Source organism: Aquila chrysaetos, chromosome 2 (assembly GCF_900496995.4).
Source record: "Aquila chrysaetos chrysaetos chromosome 2, bAquChr1.4, whole genome shotgun sequence".
In the NCBI taxonomy this organism is placed as follows: domain Eukaryota; kingdom Metazoa; phylum Chordata; class Aves; order Accipitriformes; family Accipitridae; genus Aquila; species Aquila chrysaetos.
The window spans coordinates 60,255,261-60,276,268 of NC_044005.1; the positions used below are offsets into that span (position 1 = coordinate 60,255,261).

A 21,008-nucleotide genomic window follows, 5' to 3' on the forward strand; every position below is an offset into this window, starting at 1 on the left:
CCAGTGGAAGCTCGATATCATTTTCTGTTACTTTTTAAAGGTCCTTACAGATGTACTCATCCCTGCAACAATGCAAGAAATGCCAGAAAGGTAGGTATTTGACAATAATAATGCTACATTCTGTTTGTTAGGCATATTCCAGGTAAACAGTAGAAATTCTATATACTACAGAAAAATTTCTCACAATATTTATGCTCATTTTTAGAACAGTAGAGTATGTATGGCAAAATGCTGTCAGCTCTGAGGACAGCTATAGAACAGCCTTAAAATACTACACAGTATTTTAATGTTCCATTTTACTGGCTTGTTGGGTATTTTGAGATAGGTTTCTTCTACACTAAAGCCCTAGAAGATCAAAAAGGAAACAAATGTACTCATGTTGTTTAAGGAAAAATAATTGTTACCTTTTTTTCAGAATACTTTTGGGGTTTGTATCCTATGCATCGCCATAATATCTAAGCATTTTTTCAACAAGACATTAATAAGAGGATTACTGTAAATTGTCTCTGAATCTTTTTAACTTTCCTTTCCCTTGAAGGGCATCTTGTTTGGGGTTTTATGTCTGACTAAGGCCTTTAGCTTCAGGTATCTCTAATGGTTCTTGGATTTCTTATGGTTTATTCTTAAAGCTAGTGTTTTTCAACCTATTTTAATTGGCAGATGTCTTACAGTTTTTCTCAGAGGAGGTACAGACCAATATATAGTCAATTTTAGCACTTTGATGATTGGTCATGTCCTGTTTCTTTCTGGTGACACCTGAGGAGTAATTCACAGATATGTCCAGGAGTCTGTTAATCATAGATTGAAACCCAATTATTGAAACTAATGCAAGACAATTTTTATTAATGCTTCTCTAAACCACATTATTTTCCTATAGTTTACTGGCAGATATAAGAAATTTTGCAAAAAACTGGGAACAGTGGGTTGTTTCCTCTTTGGAAAATCTACCAGAAAACCTGACGGAAAAGAAACTGCCTATTGCACGAAGATTTATTTCCTCCCTGAAACGACAGACGTCATTCCTACACCTAGCACAGGTAAACAGAATAACACTATACATCAAAAAAATTGTCAGTTACATTCAGTGCACCTTGCTAGCTATGAAATATAATGAATTATTTTTTTAAGGTTCAACATCAGCCATGGAAGACTTACATCTTGTACTTTTAACCATCAAGAAGGAAGCAGCCATAAATAGATCTGACCAAAACTTCAAACTTCTGTAGTAGGAAAGAGAGAAAAGACAATGGTTATAATGAACTACTATCATGGGAACTTTTGGCAATCACATGATGAAGCGAAATATATGGGTATTTGGTTTAGTTCCAAATTGGAAAATAGCAGATAATCCTTCTTGCCTAGCAAAGGTTCACTGTCTTGTCCATTATGTCCTTTAGTAAGCTTATTTCTTTTTGAGTTTTGACTGAAAGGAGAGCATATGAGTGGCAGGTAGCTGAGGGCTCCAAGCCTGTGTTAGCAGGATACAGATATCTGCAATTAGGATGCACCCCCATGTGATGGTGTGGTAGATTATACAAAAGGACACGATGCCTTTCAGATAACTTAAGTGCTAACAGCTTGGGCTTTGAGGTCATAGTCCTCATGAATAACTGTAGATGCACCATATAGCCATCTTGACTTAGTTTTCTCTTTCATAAATATTAAGACAGAAGTAGCACGTGGGTGACATTGTGGAGATTATCTGATAGGAAGGCACATTAGAAGAGCATTAGAAGTCTAATGGAAGGGAAACATTATCTCACGTGATCTACGGAAAGCCCAGCCATGATAAGAAAATTAAACAGAATATGATTCTTCTCTGAGGAGTTACTCAGATGATCCCCAGGTGTGGGTCCGTGCTGGTTTTGGCTGGGATAGAGTTAATATTCTTCATAGTAGCTAGTATGGGGCTATGTTTTGCATTTGTGCTGAAAACAGTGTTGATAATACGGGGATGTTTTGGTTATTGCTGAGCAGTGCTTACACAGAGTCAAGGCCTTTTCTGCTTCTCACACTATCCTGCCGGCAAGTAGGTTGGATGTGCATAAAAAGTTGGTGAGGGACACAGTTGGGACAGCTGACCCCAACTGACTAAAGGGATATTCCATACCATATGACTGACTAAAGGGATATTCCATACCATATGATGTCATGCTCAGCAATAAAACTAGGGTGAAGGTTGGCAGGGGGGCTGCTGCTTGGGGACTGGCTGGGCATCAGTTGTTGGTGATGAGCAGTTGTTTTCGTTTACATAATCTGTCTTTCTTGGGTTGTATTTTTCTCTCTGTTATTTTTTTCCCTTTTCATTATTATTATTATTATCATCATCATCATCATCATAATTTCTCTTTTTTAATTATTAAACTGTTTTTATCTCAACCCATGAGTTTTCTTACTTTTACATTTCCAGTTCTCTCCCCCATGCCACAGGGCGGGGGGGCGCAGGAGTGAATGAACAGCTGTGTGGTGCTCAGTTGCCGGCTGGGGATAAACCACAACAGGGTCTCAGCATTTTACCTTGCCTTCTCTTACAGATTGCTCGGCCAGCCCTTTTTGATCAGCATGTGGTAAATTCCATGGTGTCGGATATTGAAAAAGTTGATTTGAATAGTATTGGCTCTCAGGCACTCCTTGCAGTCTCAGGGAGCACAGACTCTGATGGGGAGGTCTACAGTGAATGTAAGTCCATGGTGATATATTTGTATCCTTAAAAGTAATTCACTCATTCCATGCCACACTAGTCTACTTGGAGATGGACTGAGAAAAGGCACACGTAGGCACTGCATTCTCTAGCCTAGCTCAATGTTAATTTCAATAGCTTAAGAAAACCAGTTGTTTGCCTTAGCATGTCCTACAAGAACAGAAGCTTGTGCTGGGAAGTCATCCCAGCTAGATGACTTTAAATAGTTGCTGAAAAAATCATTTACATGTCAGTTGCTAAGTGTAATAAAATCTCTTTTGAAGTTTTGTCCTGATCCTATGGAGATATTAGCACAGATCAATTCTTGAAAGATGTCTCAAAAATTCTATATCATTATGGCTTAATTTTATTTGAGCTAGTATACTTTTTTTTTTGGTATGAATAGATTTTTTTTTTTGCTGAAAGTTGATCTTTAAAAAAATACATAATTTTCTACAAAGTGTAACAGCTGGTTTCCTACATAGAATAGAGTGGAGTCACACACAAATTTTGAGGGTGTTGATTTTCATATACATACCTGTTGTTGAAAAAAAAAGATATAGCCATTTTCTCTATTAAAAAAGTAACTTTTGTCATAGGAATCATGTTGATCAGAGTGTGGAGAGCTGGAAAGAACAGCAATGTGTCGTCCTCTAAATATTGTTACTTTGACCATAAAACTTTGTTCTCTTTAATGGTTCACAATCCTATTCACGTTTTCATTTGAGTTGCCCATTTCCTACTTCTTTGTGTAACTGTTTTCCATTCTGTTCTTTGTCTTCTTTCATACTAGTTAAAAAAAGAAAAGGAGAAGAGAAATAACTGGTTATTCAGGCACTTTTTTTTGAAAATGGGAATTGAGGAAGTTAGCTTTATGTTATATTGTGAGAAACTTGTAAAATATAAGGGAAACCTAAGACAGTATACAAATCTGCCACATTACAGATAAAGCTTTACTGCTAAACTTATTAATAGAAAGGTTTTCAAGGCTGAATCTTAAAAGGAATTAAAAATATCAGAAATTTTTTTTGCTTTTATTTTCTTGTAAAACTTCATTGTCTTATAACCTGTGTCATTGTAATGCTTAAGTAATTAAAATATGTATGTGTGATGGATGTGTGTCTGCTTGCTTTGCTGGGGAATTGCTTGTTTCTTCACTGCTCTAATTCTTTGCTTTTCCTTTCCATGCTACAATATTGTCATATGGCTGGTGAGTGGCTTTTTCTCAATTCAGAATAGCGTGCAATGATATGTTCTCCTTTTTACATGGTAGATGACTCTATTACAGTGTTCCAAGAACTGAAGGACCTTCTAAAGAAGAATGCCACTGTGGAATCATTTATTGAATGGTTGGATACTGTGGTTGAGCAAAGGGTTATCAAGGTACCTTTCAAATGTTCTGCCTGATTCAAGACCAAACCCTATTCCCCTTACTCCTTACACAGTCCCTTACTTATGCAGTCCCATTGGTTTCCCACATGGGATTCACCTCTGCTTCCATCTGCTTATTGTAACAGAGGAGTTCTTCATTTGGTATGAAAGGTTCCAGTGCTGTTAATTCTAATTAATCATGCTGAGTGCTGTTGAACAATCTTATGTGTGTGACAAACTTACGAAGTATCTTAACTAAAACATTAGTCAGCACTGTCATAAACTGTACATGAAAGAAACCCATCCACCTTATCTGTGCATGCAGAATCACAGGGGTATTGCTCAGTGAGTAAGGTGAGCAAAAGTTGTTCCTTAGAGAAGCAATTCTTTCTTCCATAGTATTTGGATGGTACTCTCTGTGGTATAAGTTAATGTAGCAGATGGATTCAGAAGTAGCTAATCTGTAGAAGGATTTCTATAGAGCAGGATGGAAGATACAGAGATACAGTTTTGTAGCTTTATAAGGTGCTTAACGCAGTAATTGATTGTTTTGATGGGATCCCCTCCTATTTACAGGATGCTTTATAATCACAAGTATTTTATATACATGTAGTTATACAGGAATGATTACGCTATAGCTCAGAACAAAATAATTGAGTTCTGAGTTATAGCTCAAGTAAGAGATATTTACCCAATTAGTGACTCTAATGAGTGTAAACTGGCAGAATAAAATGTTGCACATTGCTTGCTAGTAGCTCAACACTGGTCTTCTCATCAGGTCTTGTTCTATCTGGAAATGCAATATCTTATCCATCATTTTAGGGAGCATCTTGATATGAACGGATGCAAGAAGAGGAGACAGTGCAGTTAGCTTTCACTGGCTTGCAGAATAGTGACTCTGCCACTTACAGAATAACCATGGGCATGTCATTTTTCCTTTCTTTACCTCTTTTCCCAAATTTCAATGGAGACAGTGATAATTTCTTTTTTTTTAAAGCACTCTGAGTTTCCTAACACGTGCTGTCATATGTGAGCAGCACAGTGAGGAGTTTGGATGATTCAGGGCAACAGAGCCAGAGCAAGTCCTCATACATACTTACCTAGACACAAAACTCCCACTGAAGCAGTCACAACTTATTTTAGAACCAAATGATTATGGTCTAAAATTGATTCCACAATTTCAGAAGACAGTTCCTCATAAACAAGCCAGGCAAAAAGGGTGGAGCACTCTCCCATTCAGCATCTACTATGTGATACTGTATTATTGAAGTTAACAGGTATGGTTCCTAGCGTTGTTTTCCTGTAGTTAAGGGTAAGAAATACCAACAAGTCCTGATATGAGGCTAGGTCAACTAAGCAGAAGCTAATAATTTACAGAACATGTAATCCTTCCATTGCTGTCTGCCTTCTGTTCATGCTAAAGTGTGGTTACTGTCAAACTCACACAACAGCTTCTTTCTGCTTGCCGTTTGAGAAAGCAACAGGGCATACATTACCACACAAACAAATCACTGCCAGAGCAAAGTGACAGTGTGAAATGAGCAGCATTAAAAGTGTCAATGTTACAATAGTAAACATACTATTTTGTAAGAGAAAGTCTGGCCAGTATTATACAGATTACATTAAAGTACAAAGATTAATTTCTGTTCCCTGTTTATGTGGATTAACATAGTGCCAGAAGGTGGGGTTTTTTTCTTTCTGCCCTGTACACCTGTATACTTACAGAACAATTTGGCACCTCTAATACTAGAATATGAGGTAATTTATATACCTTCAGGGCACAGCAGAGCCCAAGCAGTAAGCAGTTTGCTTCATCTAACATTGACAGAGCTCTAGTCTGGTTGCAGTGAAAAAAGTGAATGCTGCTCTTCTTTATCACTTTAGGACACACATTATGAAGACAGTTTGAATCAGGCAGCTCAATCCACCCTGCCACATCAGCCTGAGTCAAGGACTCCTTGAACTCTCAAGCATATTCAGTTCTCCTTTCTTCTCTCCTGTGTGCAGAAAGCAAGTTAGCGTACTTAACAGTATTTTACTATTCTCTTTCAGGCAAGCAAGCAAAATGGGAGGTCATTAAAGAAGAGAGCTCAAGACTTCCTTCTCAAATGGAGTTTTTTCGGTGCTCGAGTGATGCATAACCTAACTCTAAACAATGCGTCAAGTTTTGGTACCTGGGCTTTGTAAAAACACTAATATTTTCTACATACGTGCTAGCACTTACCAGCTTTCCACCATTTTCTGAGCAGAGGAACCTGTCCTAGTCTAAAGATTCTTTGATCAAAGCCCTAAATGCTGTGTAACATATTTTTCAAACTAACATTTCACATTAAATGCTGGCAATATTTTGTTGGTGACCTGTGTCACATGTTCATTTTTAAAAGGTATTTTTCTTTCGAATTGCTGTTTGATACTGCTTTGCCATTTAAGAGCGAGAAGCTCTGTTTATTTTGGTATAGCAATGGAAGTGTAACTGCATATCTCAGTATAGGAGATGAGATTTAAATTATTAGTTTTACATGTGGATCAGTTTGGTAAAAAATTACTGCTGTATAGAAGTTCTTGTGCATGGTATGTTTTCATAAAAGCAAAAGGAATTAGGCAGATCACAACTCATTTAATTCTGGGATCAGCAGACAGTCAATTCAACAGTGTTTATGGTTTTTAAAAATTAAGGTTCATGTGTCCATCTTTAGAAAGGTTTACATTTTGGGGGATTCTCAGGAAACCTTTTATAAAATAGAAGATGGTAGAGCAAGTGAAACTCATTTTAAGTCTAGTACATATTTTCCTAATTTTAGTCATAGGTACAGTGTTATCTAAAATTCAGAGGGTATTTGAAATGTCTGTAAGGAGAGACACATTTTTAATGTGATATATCCTTCAGGTCAAAGACTTCACCAGTTATTGTCTGGTTATTTAGCACAAGGCAAACAGAAATAGAGCAGAGGCATTCTAGCAGACTTCGGCCTTATCTAGCTCCACTGTGTGCCCTCTTCAAGTATAAAGCATGTCTCACTTTCATCACTATTTTTCTTTGATGTAATTAGTGGTCAAATAGCCTACAGGACAGTAAACAATTGAGCTAGGTGGGCCAGTGCAAAGAGAGATTAGAGCTAGAAGTTAGGCACTATTCCTTGTTGGTCTTGCCAGGTCATTTAAAGTCCACAATTATTTATTTGTTTCACTCACTTCTTGTGGAGTGGTGAGAGATGGTCACAAAGATAACTCAGCTACTCTCTCTCTTTCTCCTCCAAAAGGTTCTTTTCATTTGATCCGCATGCTACTAGATGAGTACATCCTGCTTGCCATGGAGACACAGTTCAACAATGACAAAGAACAAGAACTCCAGAATCTACTGGACAAATACATGAAGAATTTAGGTAACTAGAGCTTGGTTCTTTTGAATGTACTCTTGTATTTTTAGAAATTGATGTACTTGTTTAACTTTAAACAAAAGCAGCTTACTGTCTTCTCTTGAAGATGTACTTATATGCAACATTGTCAAATTCAACTGAAAAGCTTGTGACCATTCACACAGCAATTCATTCCTACCTTCCTACCATAGTTCACTTAATAATGTTTTGTGGGAATGTGAATACACTGGATCACTGAAATGATCTTGGATGCAACAAACACTTGTAGGTACATCTGAAGGGCCACAAACTGAAGTGTGAAAAGAGGTGTAAGTAGCAGAAAGGGCAGGAATTCCTAATCCAGTTTTTCTGCCAAAGCTTAAATAGGTAGTTACACCTTGAACTAGGAATATATTAGATGTTACCAAAATGCAAATATCCCTGCAAGGTTGGAACACAAGTTTGGAGCCCTATTTAGCATCTGGCTGAAGTATTACTACGTGGAAGAGAAACAAAATTAGTTTAAAACAGTATCCTTAACATTTTCCATCTACTAGGCTTCTTCAAGGTTAGACAGTTTGAAGTCATATGCTCCAGGTTCTTTGCTATAAAATGAATGAAAATTGATTTGGATCAAGTTCTGGTCCAAATTAATCCCTAAAAATCCAGTGAAACTTGACTGTGTTCTGCTGAATTATTTTTTATTAACATTAGCACCAGCAATCAATCTTTAACTTTTTGGTTGTTGTTACTCTAAATCTGCACTTTGCTGCAAGAAACTTGCATAGAATTTGTCTGACAGTAGATGCTGTGCTTTTTCTTTTAATTTAGCCTTCAGGAAAAGAACTTGTCCTATGTAGCAGTTGCCTTATCCTTGGATACTTAGGTGAAGTACTTGAAACTGTAAGGTAGTTGTGGTTTCCACTGAAGAATAGCAAAACTTCCACTGACTTTATCAGTAGTCTGCAGAAAACTGAAGAAATACTGAGTATAACAAATGCTTTTCTCTAGATATCAGTATGAAAATAGCATTCAAGCATTCTAAAATTCCCATTGATAATTCCTTAAGATGAAGTGTCATGAGCCTCATTCACTCTTAGTGCAATTTATTTGACTTCATTGCTGACATTTACTTCAAGGGAATAAATCTGATTCATACCTTCACTATGATGACTTCAGTAAGGAGCTGATACTCTGTAGATCTGTGGTCAGGGAATATGATACAAACAGTTCCACTGGGAAGATTAAGACTATAACAATATTTGTATTCATTTGCTACATGCAAAATATGGAGGCTTCACAAATAAGCAACCAAAGATGCTCATATGCTGTCTATATACTAGTGGTGAATTTATGTGCAACGAGCATACATAACAGCCACCAAGAGTTTTCACTTACTCTTCCAGATGCAAGCAAAGCCACCTTTACCGCATCACCAAGCTCTTGCTTCCTAGCAAATCGTAACAAAGCTGCAGCTCTGCCCAGTGACACTTCAGTCAAAAATGAGTGTCTAGCAGAGCAAACCTACGTGTCCTTGTCAGCTAGCCAGCCCAGCAGTGTACCTTCTGGTCTGAACACCTTTGCCACAGGAGACAGTGAGAATATGCAGCTGACAGGTATGTATCAGTTCTTCTAGTTTCTCTTTCTCTTATTTGCTTGTTAGTCTTTCAGTCCACAGTAACACATTGCTGTAGGAGGAGCAATGACCATATATGCATTTATAAAGACCTCTAGTAAATAACATTTCATGAGCTCACCCTCTGGGCTGATTTACGGAAGGTGGCAATTGTAGAGCCCTGCCAGTAATAGATCCTCTTGGAACAATGGTAAAACTAGCCTATACCTCTTGGCTTGGTGGGGTTCTTGTGGGGAGAGAAAGAACAGTAGCACCTGGAGCACGAGGCTTGTAACTGCTGGAATTTCCCAGTGAATGTGGCAGCCTCCAAGGTGGAGAATGAAAGTGAGAAGCTTTATAGCCCGAAGCCATGGATTAAAGAAGGTGTGTTGTATAGGTAGGGGCCAATGCATATCCTTTGTAAAGGTTTCAAATGGTAATGTACACTTCGCTAGAGGGTTAGTGTCTTAAGAGATCCTCTCTATTCAGCAGTACTGCAGGATGAACGCTAATCACAGCTAATGCTTATTTATTCCAGGTCAGATGGAGCTGTCTCAAAGCACTGGTCACCTGATAACTCCACCCATTTCACCAGCCATGGTCAGCCGAGGAAGTGTTATCAACCAGGGGCCAATGGCTGTGAGACCTCCAAGTGTAGGTCCAGTGTTATCCACGCATTCACAGTGCTCTTCCTACTCAGAACCCCTATATCAGACTTTGTCACAAACTAATCAGAATTACTATGGAAACAATTCCAATTACCAGGCTATGTTCAGAACTCAGGCCCATTCCACTTCAGGAGTATACCACCAGAGAGCAGAGCACAGCCGATTCAATGCCTTGAGTGAACAGCAGTTCTCCAGGGACTACTTCAGCAACAGTTGTGCTGTGTCTCCATACAATGCCAGATCCCCTTCCAGCTATGGTCCCTCATCCATGTCTCAGGACACACACAATATGCAGTTTCTGAATACTGGGAGTTTCAATTTCTTGAGCAACTCAGTGTCTACGTGCCCAGGAGCAGCATATCCTGCTAATGCTTCCAATGGTATTAATATATCTTTTCTTTTCCCATTCTGTTTCTCTTTCCTTGCTGGAGTAGACTGCTTTTTCTCTGCTTTTTTCCATGGAAGATGTTTTTCAGCTCTTATTTATACCTTCCTGTTTTCCACTTCTCTGATGGCACACAGAGATTGTAAAGCAGCTTAACAAGCCTCTTAAGGATTTATTTTCCTCTGATGAATCCTCAGTTGACCTCAAATGCATCTGCTGCACCTGTGCTAATCTTCCTTTGGCACCATCACCATGTCTTGCACAAAGGAAGAAAAACCAGGATGACCTTGTGATTTAACAATCTCTTGAAAAGCCCCCAAAACATGTACTATGAAATACAGCAGGCATAAGGTAGCTTACCTCTGGGATCAGCATAATGGACCATTCTAGTCACAGGGTCAGGATGGTGAAACAAATTATAAAAATGTGCGTTAGCATTAGTTTGAGACTTTGAGACTTAATATTTCTCGTACTTCGAACGTAAAGTTATTGCCACAGTAGTCTGCTTTAGAGATATAGTCAGCAAACCCACCTCCCTCTTCTGGAAGAGACAGTGGAAATGTTGCTTTTATATGGATTTGTATATGCAGTATATATTATCATGCAGATTTTCTTTCCACATATACTTTCCCTGATTGTGTGCTTCAGAAGGGAGGACTGAACTGTGGATAGGAGTCCCCATGGTGTCTCTTATGGGCACTGATTGCAGGCTACTGTTTGATTCTGAACTTAGAATGGAAGGGCAATTCTGTACTGAAGCCATGACTGAACTCTTAGGATCTTTTTGCTCCCTCGTTACCACCCCTCTTCTGGGTCTGTCACTGCATATGTTACTAATGTTACTAGGCTGTATGTGTACATAAATGATCTTATTCTTAAGTGACTCAGCTGGTAACAATTACCTTTTGTCCCAGGTTATCACAAGCTCCTACCCTACCCTTTCTCTTCAACAGTAGTTTCACTCTGCTTTTTTCCAATCTATTGTCAATAGGATATTATGGAAACAATATAAATTATCCAGAATCTCACAGACTTGGAACAATGGTGGATCAACATGTTTCTGTAATCAGCAGTGTAAGCAGCATTCGATCATTACCATCATACAATGATATACATGATCCACTGAATATCTTGGATGACAGTGGAAGAAAACAAACAGGCTCATACTACACGGAGTCCTCACCTTCAATTGTCTGTCGGACTCCTATGCGTAAGTATAGCCAATGACTGAGGAAAAGCTATGAACTTTTTAGCATCCTAACAAGCTCTGAGTATTAAACTGTAGCTCACATACGTAGTATATGAGATGCAATGTAGAGATAAAACAGCTCACTACCTAGGATGTATCATAAGATGTGTTTTCCTTAAAATTGCAGGACAGTGGGTTTAATAACTCTTCATCCCCATAAGGAAGTCTATGATCCATTGTCCATGAGGAGTGGAATGACTGGCCTGAATTGCAGAAAAATCTGTATTAGGAAACACTTTCTAACTATTAAGTGAGCTAATAATGAACTGGGCTCTTCTAAGAGCTCTTAAGGATCCTCACTGTCAAGCAGATTAAATGAACCCTGGGGTCAGGGATGTCTAGATATATACTTCCTGTGGTATAGTCCCTTCCTGTCCTGTGCTTCAACAACTGTGTGCATTAGGCAAAGCTCCCACTGACAGTGAATTTTAGGTGAAATTACCTAACCCCAAAGGGTTTGCTTTGGTATATGCATTAAACAAATGGCAGCAGCGTTTAGTCTCGGATTCCAGAAAGGGTTGCATGGAAGATATAAACCAGGGCACCATTTGTTTCTCCACAATATTAACTCTTCCTACTGCTTACCTGTTAACCTTGCACAGAAGATCAGACATTACTTGCCCCATTAAGGCTCTGCAAGAATTCAGTGCTCCATTCTTTAAAGGATGCTAAAGAGGGGGAAAAAAACCCAGTACCACCATGCAGGGACTGTGCCCATCAAGTATCTTCTGTATTCTGTGTTGATATGTGCCAGGTGGTGACAGTGGTACCACCAGTGAATATGGACCCGAATGGTGCAAGATACGGGAAGACAAACACAGCGCACGTAAATAGCTTTGCACAATTTTCACAGAAGATGGCTCATATGCAAGCTGTAAACTTCAGGCCCATAGTTGGATTTTTAGCAGAATTCACTTATATATGGGTTTTGACCTATTCCCTGATGGCGTGAGGAGCCACTGAAGAAAAATTATAGAAGTATAGGTAAATTGGGTGAATTATAGAAGTGTTGACATTTCAATCCTTCAGATGGTGTGCCTGGTAGATAAGGGTTTCCATCAGATGAAATTAGATTGCGGTTTTTGTTAAATTCAATAGATAGAAAACTTCAATGATGGTAACCTTTTTTTCCCACAGCTTCAAACATGCAAACCACATCTTCTTCCCAGTGTATGTATGGAACATCTGGTCAGTTCCCTTCTCAGGAAAATCTGGAGTCCCATGGCCTGCCAAGCAGAGAGATGGTGTCATCTTTACCACCAATCAACACTGTCTTCATGGGAGCAGCTGCTGGAGGAACCTAACTGGGAGAGACATGTCAGTGCCTTAAGCTTACTTTCCAAATCCAGACATTAAGGCTATGATGACACCCCCCTTCAAGTTGGTGGAATAGAAAAATATTACATATAGGTGTTAAAGGAGCCGGTTTAGAGATATTAGCAGCCCTCCACACACAAAAAATAGCTATATTCAGATTGGGTCCTGCTTGTGAATCACTCAGGACTGTTCTCACCATTACAGCTTTTCAGTCAGAAATTCAAGGTGAGCAGAAAGAGCCAGTGATTCTTGCAAGCAAGATTAAGTTGTAAAGAAATTATTACATCTATTCCTAATTTATTAAAAATGCTATTTTAGTCTTTCACTTATATCTTTTTGTATAAAAATGTTTATTTAATGCCTGTGTTGCTCATTATTTATTAGGACCACAGAGTAACTGTTTACTTTCTCTTATTTGACAGATTGTCAAATGTATGTATCCTACCTCCTATGGAAATGTTTACAAGGTCAATTTTTACTGTTTGAAATGAAACTAAGCCAAATTCTTAAGTTTTTTACTTTTGTGCTCTGGAAAGTCAATTTCAAATGTTTAGTGCCTACTTATGTAAGTTAAAGTCCTCAGGAAATAAATAAAACATATTGTGGGGAATTTTTTTTCTTTTGAAATAAACCACCTTCTCTTGAAATAAAACCAACAAAACATGCAAATATCATAAGCTAACTAACTGCAGTAGCCTGCTACTCTAGCTGGATAACTGAAACAAATGAAACTATGCCACAAAATGTCATGGGATTTCAAAATTACTTTTGGTATGAGCCCAGAATTTCTACTGGTGAAAATCTACAAAAAGATGTCCATCAACTCTTTTGGGTTTAGGGCAACTGTGTATACTGAGACCAAAAGTAGTAAAGATGATTTAAAAATATGGTAACCAGATCAGCTATTTTAATAAAGTATTTTACAAGTGCCATGATACTCGGTATACAAACATGCATTTATGTATGTTTCTGGAGAAGCCAGGTGAAGAATATCCACTAATGGTATTAAAGAGGACAGAGAAGAGAGCACACTTACAAAACAAGCTTCTTGCTACACATTCATGAAATAACAGGTATTATTTTATAATCAGATTGTCCCAACATCTGATTCAGATGTTATTTGATGTCCATATTCCCATTCAGTCCGTTGAATATATGCTGGGTATTGTGGAATTAGATAGTAGGGTATTTTTGGTGGAAGAAAATGGATGATACCATGATGAAGTTTTTGTTTCTAATCCTTTAGTGTTTTCTATCATGAGAAGTCTGACTGCAGCAGAAAAGTAATAAGGAACATTGACTGGGCTAGGTCATGAATAATTCCTGATATGAAATACTTGATGCAGAAATGAGACACCATAGTTCAGTAATTCAGATGTAGAAGACTTCAGCTCAATTGCTTCCTAATTCAGGGTGGAGTCTTATGCTGTCACCAAAAATGCCAAAATGCTGCAAGAAAGTTTTGGTTTCCATAAGAATTCCCAATGACATGTAGTGGTAATACAGGCTGTTCAAACAAATATTTATTGGGTAAAGCTTTACAGCACGTGAAGTACTGCAAAAGAGTTCTTTCTTCATGATTATTCAGAACAGGATATATTTTCTGCTAAAATTAGTCCTATAAAAGTCAGGTTCCCTATCTAAGCAGAAGTGGGTCACCTCTATAGTCAGTGAAGTGTGATAGATCCCTCCCATTCCAAGTGAGATAAGATGGGGAAGGGGAGTACAAAGGTAAGGGATAGGCCACTATGGAAAGGGATATGTCACTATCCTGAAATGCTTGGCTCCCTCTGCTGACAAATGGCATAAATAAATAATTCCTTTAAGCTGGAAACTTCCGGATTGTTGAATTTACGTGAGAGCAATATGTAGAATTTAGAGGAAGTAGGCAGCCACTAGCAGACAGGGTCTTAGTCCGTCAGGCCCTACATAAAAACCACAGTTCGTGGTACATAGTGACTCATATGTGATTTATATGCATGATTTCCAGTCATTTTCTGGTTTTTCATGTGAACCATTTTTCATTGTGGGTTGGTTTTTTGGCATAAATTACTTTATCTGTACTTCATCTGAGATGAGAAACAAAATTAAATGTGCAGATTTTTGTTATGGCTACAAAAGAGAGTAGCATGAAGTATCACACTGTTGTAAATTGCAGTTCAGTATTGACAGCAAAGGGCAGTAAAAACATATTCTAATATTCAAATAGCCAGTTAAGAGAGCTCTCTCACAGTGTTGCAGAACAAACCAAACCCATAATAATTGTAACTAGCAAAACCAAATGAGAAATTTCAATTTTATGACCAATTAGTTCGGTCAAATATGTGGTTTGATGAATTCAGTCAGTTTTGTCTGTGGGAAATGAAATCATTCATAACTTTTGTGGAGACCCCGTGGGAAAATTTTTACCTTTGGTAGTATAGCAGCATTACAGTAAATATGAAGAATCAAAGGAGTTGCCACCTGATGGTCTTGTATTACTCAGCTCAGTTGCATTTTTGTGGATGCATTACTATGTTGGTTTTAATGTATACATGCCAGAAAATCTGTGATAAAAAATTGTACATATTGAGTACAATCAGTGTCAAATGAATATTGCCTAAAGGGAAAAAAAAAAAGCTTTTTTTTTTTTTCTGAGAAGGAAAGATGAAAAATGAAATCCTTTTGATCTATTTGCCAATATCAGTGAATTTGAACTGGTGCTAGAAAAGGCAAAAGAAATGGACGAACAGGTCAAATCTGCTTCCAATTCTAAAGTAAAACTGATGCTAATACAAATTATATCAACTAAGACAAAGCAATATTGAAGAATAGATTGTCCTGTGTGCCATGAGCCCGTGTCTAGCCGTGCAGAATTCGGCTGGAAGAGAAGTGCAGTTTTTTCGACACTGAAGGCAATTAGGACCATGGGAATTTTGCTTCAGAGTCAAAATTAGCAAAAGAAAGTTTGCCTTTGCCTTTAAATGTGTAGTGAAAACAGTGAAATTACCTGTAAAAAGTAAACCTGTGTATCATACTGTCATCCCACAAGCCAAATGCGTCTTACTGGTCAGACCAGCATCCTGCCAGCTATCTCTGTCTAGTACGTGAGTGACCAGTGGTCCCAGAGAGGAAGGGAGCCTGCAGTGCAGCGGGTAGAGATGAGCCATTTAGCAGAACCTTATATTTAAGGCAGACTATTAGAAGATCCCAGATATGTTGGAATAGGAACAGATGCTTTATATGATGCAGCACAGTGCTGTTTCCCTCGGTGTGGGATCAGGACTGAGTGGACTTTAGGCTTATGAAGCAAGTGGTCCAGAGAAGAAACAATGACAAAAAAACCCCACTCTTAGAGCACTTCTTAAAGAACAATGGTAGAGATGTTATCACTCTTGGAAAAGCAGATATTTGACACTAAAGAAACTAAATCTGTTACGAACAGAGCCAAAGGTCAGCCAGAGAAATGCAAGAATATGTAGAAGCAAGAAAATAACGATATATGTCATTAATGCCATACCTCAGGACAAAGAGGTGCGGCTGGGAGTCCCACAGCAGCCGATACTACTGTGCTAAAATGGAAGGGGCCATCAAGCTACACTTAAAATTGTTGAGGCTGCTTGCTAGTGATTAGATCTAGGTAATGCAGGATGCCTTAACTGGTTTTGATAACTGGGAAGAGATAGATTATTGTTAGTTTTAGGGCTGATATGCCCCAGGTTGTAAGTAACAGACTTTTGTATGACTAGTTTTGGGCTACGGTTTAATTGGAATCACTAATCTATCTTTAGGGATTGGATTAAATTCGATATTGGCCTTGGGGATGGAGTCTGTGCAAAGGTGGGCTGGTTAGTATGGGCCTTATGACTGTTGCAAATAAGGGCCTGTAAAGCTATACTAAATCACTTGTCTGAAATAGGGCATGGGTCTTGTTTTTATGATGAACTCTGTTTGTAGGATTTGGGAATAGCTATAACTGGGTTTATGGGCTTGGATTCAGGCTACTATGTTGGCCTGCATAATGCCTGAGCTTGGCTTATGGCCCTTGCCAGTAGGGCCTGCATGGTATGTTTAACTTAGCATAGTTAATTCAAGAAAGTTTGCTGATTTCTTCTTAGTGATGTACTCAGGGTGGAGCTTAAATCTGAGTTAGCTTTGGCATTAGGGTTAACTTCAGGGGTTGGGTCAACATGAAGCTGAGACCATGAGTCAATACTGGATTTAGAAGTGGTCATCAAGCTCGGCTTAATGCTGCTGCTTAGAGGGACCCACAAACTATGCTGAGTTCTAGACAAAACAGAATGTAGGGAGACCAATATAGATTAATATTATAGTCAGAATTAAAATGAAGATTTACTTGGGCAGGAACTGGTGAAGGTGGGTTGTTTCTGCATTTAAGCAGGGGTTATTGAGCTTATATGAAACCTACTGCCAGACCAGGTGATCTAGTTATGGTTCCTTCAAAGTCTAGTCTTAAGAGCAGGCTTAAAGTTGATTTGAAATTTACATTTGGAAATGAAAGAAGATGAGCCATTTAGGTTAAAGCCCGGTCTAGAAGAAACGAGTGAGGCTAATTTGAGGGTTTAGGTGATGGAGACTACATTGTCAATCATACTTCTAAGGCTGGCATTGGGGAATCTAAAGTCATGGTTGGGGTTCAGGCCAACATGAAGCAATGAATCTGAACTAATTATGGATTTAAGACCTGCAAGGATCTATGCTCATTATTGAAATTAGTAAGAGTCACTGACATAGTCATTAGCTTCAGTTAAGAGTTGGAATAAAAGGCTAGGACTAGGTCAGTAACTGTAAGCCAAGATCAATGCACGTCTAACTAATCATTAGCTGAAACCTCTCTGATGGAAAAGAGGTGCATCTTTCACAGCCTAAGATGAGAATGATAGCCTTAATGGAAAGGACTGTAGGATCTGTAGCCTCTAGAGAGATGCTGCATCATCGCTAATGATTAGACCTCAAGTAACCAACGTTACTGGGATGGTGTAAGATCAGGAAAGCACGAGATCCTACCACAAACTATGCTGCTTCCATGGTCAACAGACATTTGCAGCAATAACAAGGCTCAGCAGAATTAATTCTCACCAGGACCTTTGCCTGCCAAAGGAGGCATGAGCAGGTAAAACAGGAGAAAAGCTGGACTGGGATCTGAAATGCAGGGAAGCAAAATATCATGCCCATTGCATAATTAGTGACACCAAATACCGTTTTTCTACATTTTGGATTCTTTGTTATTTGCAGTTTTCCCCCATTTAACAATGGCTGCATGTTACAATCCTGCATGGAGTAATGGTTACACAATTCAAAACATGTAAAAGGTTATATTACCAGCTGAACTAGGAAAATCTACTTCCCTTCCTTTTGGCTTAGTTGATTATTATCCTTGATCAAATAAAGGGCCACATGTTCATACTGCCCTTGTGCCCTGGTTGCTACAGTTAAAAGAGACATACAGTAAAATAGTATATTTAGAGTTTGATATTATATGCCTTTTTCATTCTTGTCATATTTAATTTTCTTATACCATTCAGTTTTGTTCAGAAGCTGACTAGTTACCTGTTTCACATCAAGTTACATAGAGATCACTCAAAATTTAATTAAAATGACATGTTTTAGAAAATGTCCACTACAGTAAAAATACCAAATGTATGCAATACAGAAGTGGACAATAAACAGCCCTTCCTTTCTCTCTAATACAGTCTTTACCAAGCTTCATCTTCAAAGTATGATCAGCCTTCAAAAACTAGCCCAGATGTACAGCATCCTCTAACAGCATCTTTACTTTGTCTATACGAGTTTTTTCCTATGTAAGTGTGCCATCCACTGACTGATATACTGGATCTGTCCTCCGCACCCAATCCACAGCAGCTGTGATTTTCTGACAGCCCCCATCCTTCAGTTCTTGGTAAGTACTTTAATTTTAGGGATCACATGGCCAAACACCAGACATGCTTAAGCTAGCAGTTATCCAGCTTCTGGGTCCAGAAAAATAGCTGATGAACTGCCATCAGTGCTCTACATGTAACAGTTCTCTTTCAGTTCCATTTTTGAAACTACCAAAATGCTCCTCATTTTATAATTGATAGTACGGATAATTTTTAAAGAATTTTAGAAAAGAATATAAAAAGTTACCTACACTATTAGGTTCCTTCTAAAATTGAAAGGTGAATTGCATTCTAAATGAAGGGTATGTGGAAAATTCTAGGGAAATTAATTCTTAAAAGAGTAAAATATTGAGGATGAGACTGAAATGGACTCTGTCCATTGTACTGGGGATGTAACACTTCGCTTAAATAAATAAATATGAACCGAGCCATAGATTAAGTTTGATATTGAGCTATTCCAGCTGATCATGGTGTTTGCTCATTTGGAAGAAAATCAGATCTCTCTGATCCTGCTCCAAATTTTACATGAAGCAGAGCAGTGCCATGAGAAGAAGCTAAAGACATATCTGTATCGTCAGCTTGGTTTGCTCCTGTGCTTTGCGGAGTGGTCTTTATCTCCTGATTATACAGTCCATCCTGGTTAACTGCTGGAGTACAACCTGGCTTCACCCCAAACAGTTCCCTCTGCAGGAAAACAGTAAAAAACAAAAGTTTGTCCACTTCAGGGTCCATGTCTACTCTATGTCATTGATGTGAACCAGATTTTCCTCCAGAGCCTTTTCATAGTCTTCCAAGAGTAGCCTTGCATGTCTCCTGCTCTCTTCAAGGAGCTGGGAATGAGGTTCACGCTACTTCTGCCAGTAGTCAAGGCATGAGCTATCACTGGTATGTGATATGCCCCTGAGTCCTGGACAACTCAGACACAAGCAAAGCTGAACTATTTAGGCCTGGAACTGCGTCCCTCTCTTGTCTACTTCCAGGCAAAATAGAGTTTGGCAGGTGGCTGTCCCTGAGGGATGCTTTTGCTGAGCAAATCCCTTTGCTTAGCACTTGTTGCTCACACAGATTCTTAGAGTTGTGGCTTGCATGATTTCCACGTGAAACATGAGCCTCTCCACGCATCCTATGGGGATCCTAGGCACCGCCGCTGAGGCTGAGGAGTCTGGCTGGCAACAGGACACGCGGTAGTTATGCCGTAGAGTACATGACAGGCTTTAAGTCCCTTCACGGCTGTCGGCCCTGGAAAGTCTCAGTGCAGTCTGCGAGGTCAGGGTGAGATGTTTGCCCACCTGCTTAGGCTTACTCTGTGAGCCCCTGCCCCAGGCTGGCTGCAGCCCTGCAACAACGCAATCAATGAGAGTTAACACCAACCTCCAAGAAATACTAGTCACTTACTAAGCAGAGCAGATTGAACTGGGCATCACACAGCATCTCAGCTGAAATTGGATGATACCCAGAGAGTGTACAGCGGAGAAGGTGTGTTTAATCAACACCCAGCTATGTGTTACATGTCCCGGCGGCTAAGCTGAGAGGTGACTAGGGAGATAAGCTAACAAGTGCCCAAGCATTTTTAAAAATGGAGTTTGGAGTTCAGCTTTATTAACACTGGTGGGTGCAGAGAGGTTTTGATACATAGGAGGATCTAATCCTTAATCCCGTAAGTAATAGAAGATACCTTCTAAAAATATCCAGGCACCTAATTTACAGAAAACTTACTTCTATAGCAATACTTACCTCTCTGTCTTTAAAGAAACAGATCTTCACCCTTGCAATACTGAGCAGAACAACACATGAAAACATGTACAAAACCCCTTGCAGCTGGGGGTCCAGCGCCTGAAGATGCTAGCCTCCATTCTTTCAGCTTATTGACAATCAGAAAGGTAAGGTAAGGCTTCCAGATCTGCCTTTAGTTTCTCAAGTAAGCAAACAGTTCTTCTGAAGTGTTGCGCACTCAGCAGTTCCTGCTGACTGGCATTAACGAAATGGCTTTGCCAGGCAAGTGCATGCTGAAGAGCCACAGAGTTATAAACAAAATTCACAGAGTGGGGGTGGGGGGGTGGGGGGTGTCTTTCTTCATGTCACTGGCCTATGGTAGCACCAGGTGACATGCTACACTTTTTCACAACTGCAGCATGGTACAAGGGTCCTTGTTTAGCAAGGGAAGTAAATAGAAACATGCTGTTTCTTTTACAAAGGGGATAGAAATTAGTGAAACCCAGTATCATTGATAACAGTGGTTACTGCTGTCAGACAGGATTGAATTAAATGGAATTTCTCACCCACCTACAATCACGCTGCATTAACCAATTTTCTTTCAGCCTTCAGGAATTTTGAAGAAGTTGTCATTTTCCTGAGACAGGTTCATGAAACGAGTCAGTGGGGCAGGCCATGTGGGACACACCAAAGGGTGGCCAGCCCTCAATCTACACACACAAATACAGCCTCAGCAGTCCTGGTGTGCTTGCACTGCTTAACAGCAAAAATCTGC

At 39.1% G+C, this 21,008-nt stretch overlaps 1 protein-coding gene across 2 annotated transcripts in view; it reads left to right on the top strand.

The window, feature by feature from the left end:
• Positions 1 to 18,384, top strand: part of RFX6 (regulatory factor X6) — a 43,447-nt gene extending 25,063 nt beyond the window's left edge. Inside the window, exons 10-20 of one of the 2 annotated variants that reach the window (XR_003922430.2) lie at positions 41 to 90; positions 878 to 1,037; positions 2,535 to 2,679; positions 3,954 to 4,063; positions 6,104 to 6,221; positions 7,312 to 7,434; positions 8,814 to 9,023; positions 9,561 to 10,070; positions 11,067 to 11,285; positions 12,462 to 13,714; positions 18,335 to 18,384. Coding sequence is in view for 1 of the 2 variants with exons in the window: in XM_030007204.2 (XP_029863064.1) it covers positions 41 to 90; positions 878 to 1,037; positions 2,535 to 2,679; positions 3,954 to 4,063; positions 6,104 to 6,221; positions 7,312 to 7,434; positions 8,814 to 9,023; positions 9,561 to 10,070; positions 11,067 to 11,285; positions 12,462 to 12,628 (1,812 nt within the window). In the remaining variant the exon portion in view is untranslated. Of the gene's footprint in view, positions 1 to 40; positions 91 to 877; positions 1,038 to 2,534; positions 2,680 to 3,953; positions 4,064 to 6,103; positions 6,222 to 7,311; positions 7,435 to 8,813; positions 9,024 to 9,560; positions 10,071 to 11,066; positions 11,286 to 12,461; positions 13,959 to 18,334 lie in introns of those variants that run through there. The other variant, XM_030007204.2, reaches the window with a different exon arrangement.
• The last annotated feature ends 2,624 nt before the right edge of the window (positions 18,385 to 21,008 follow it).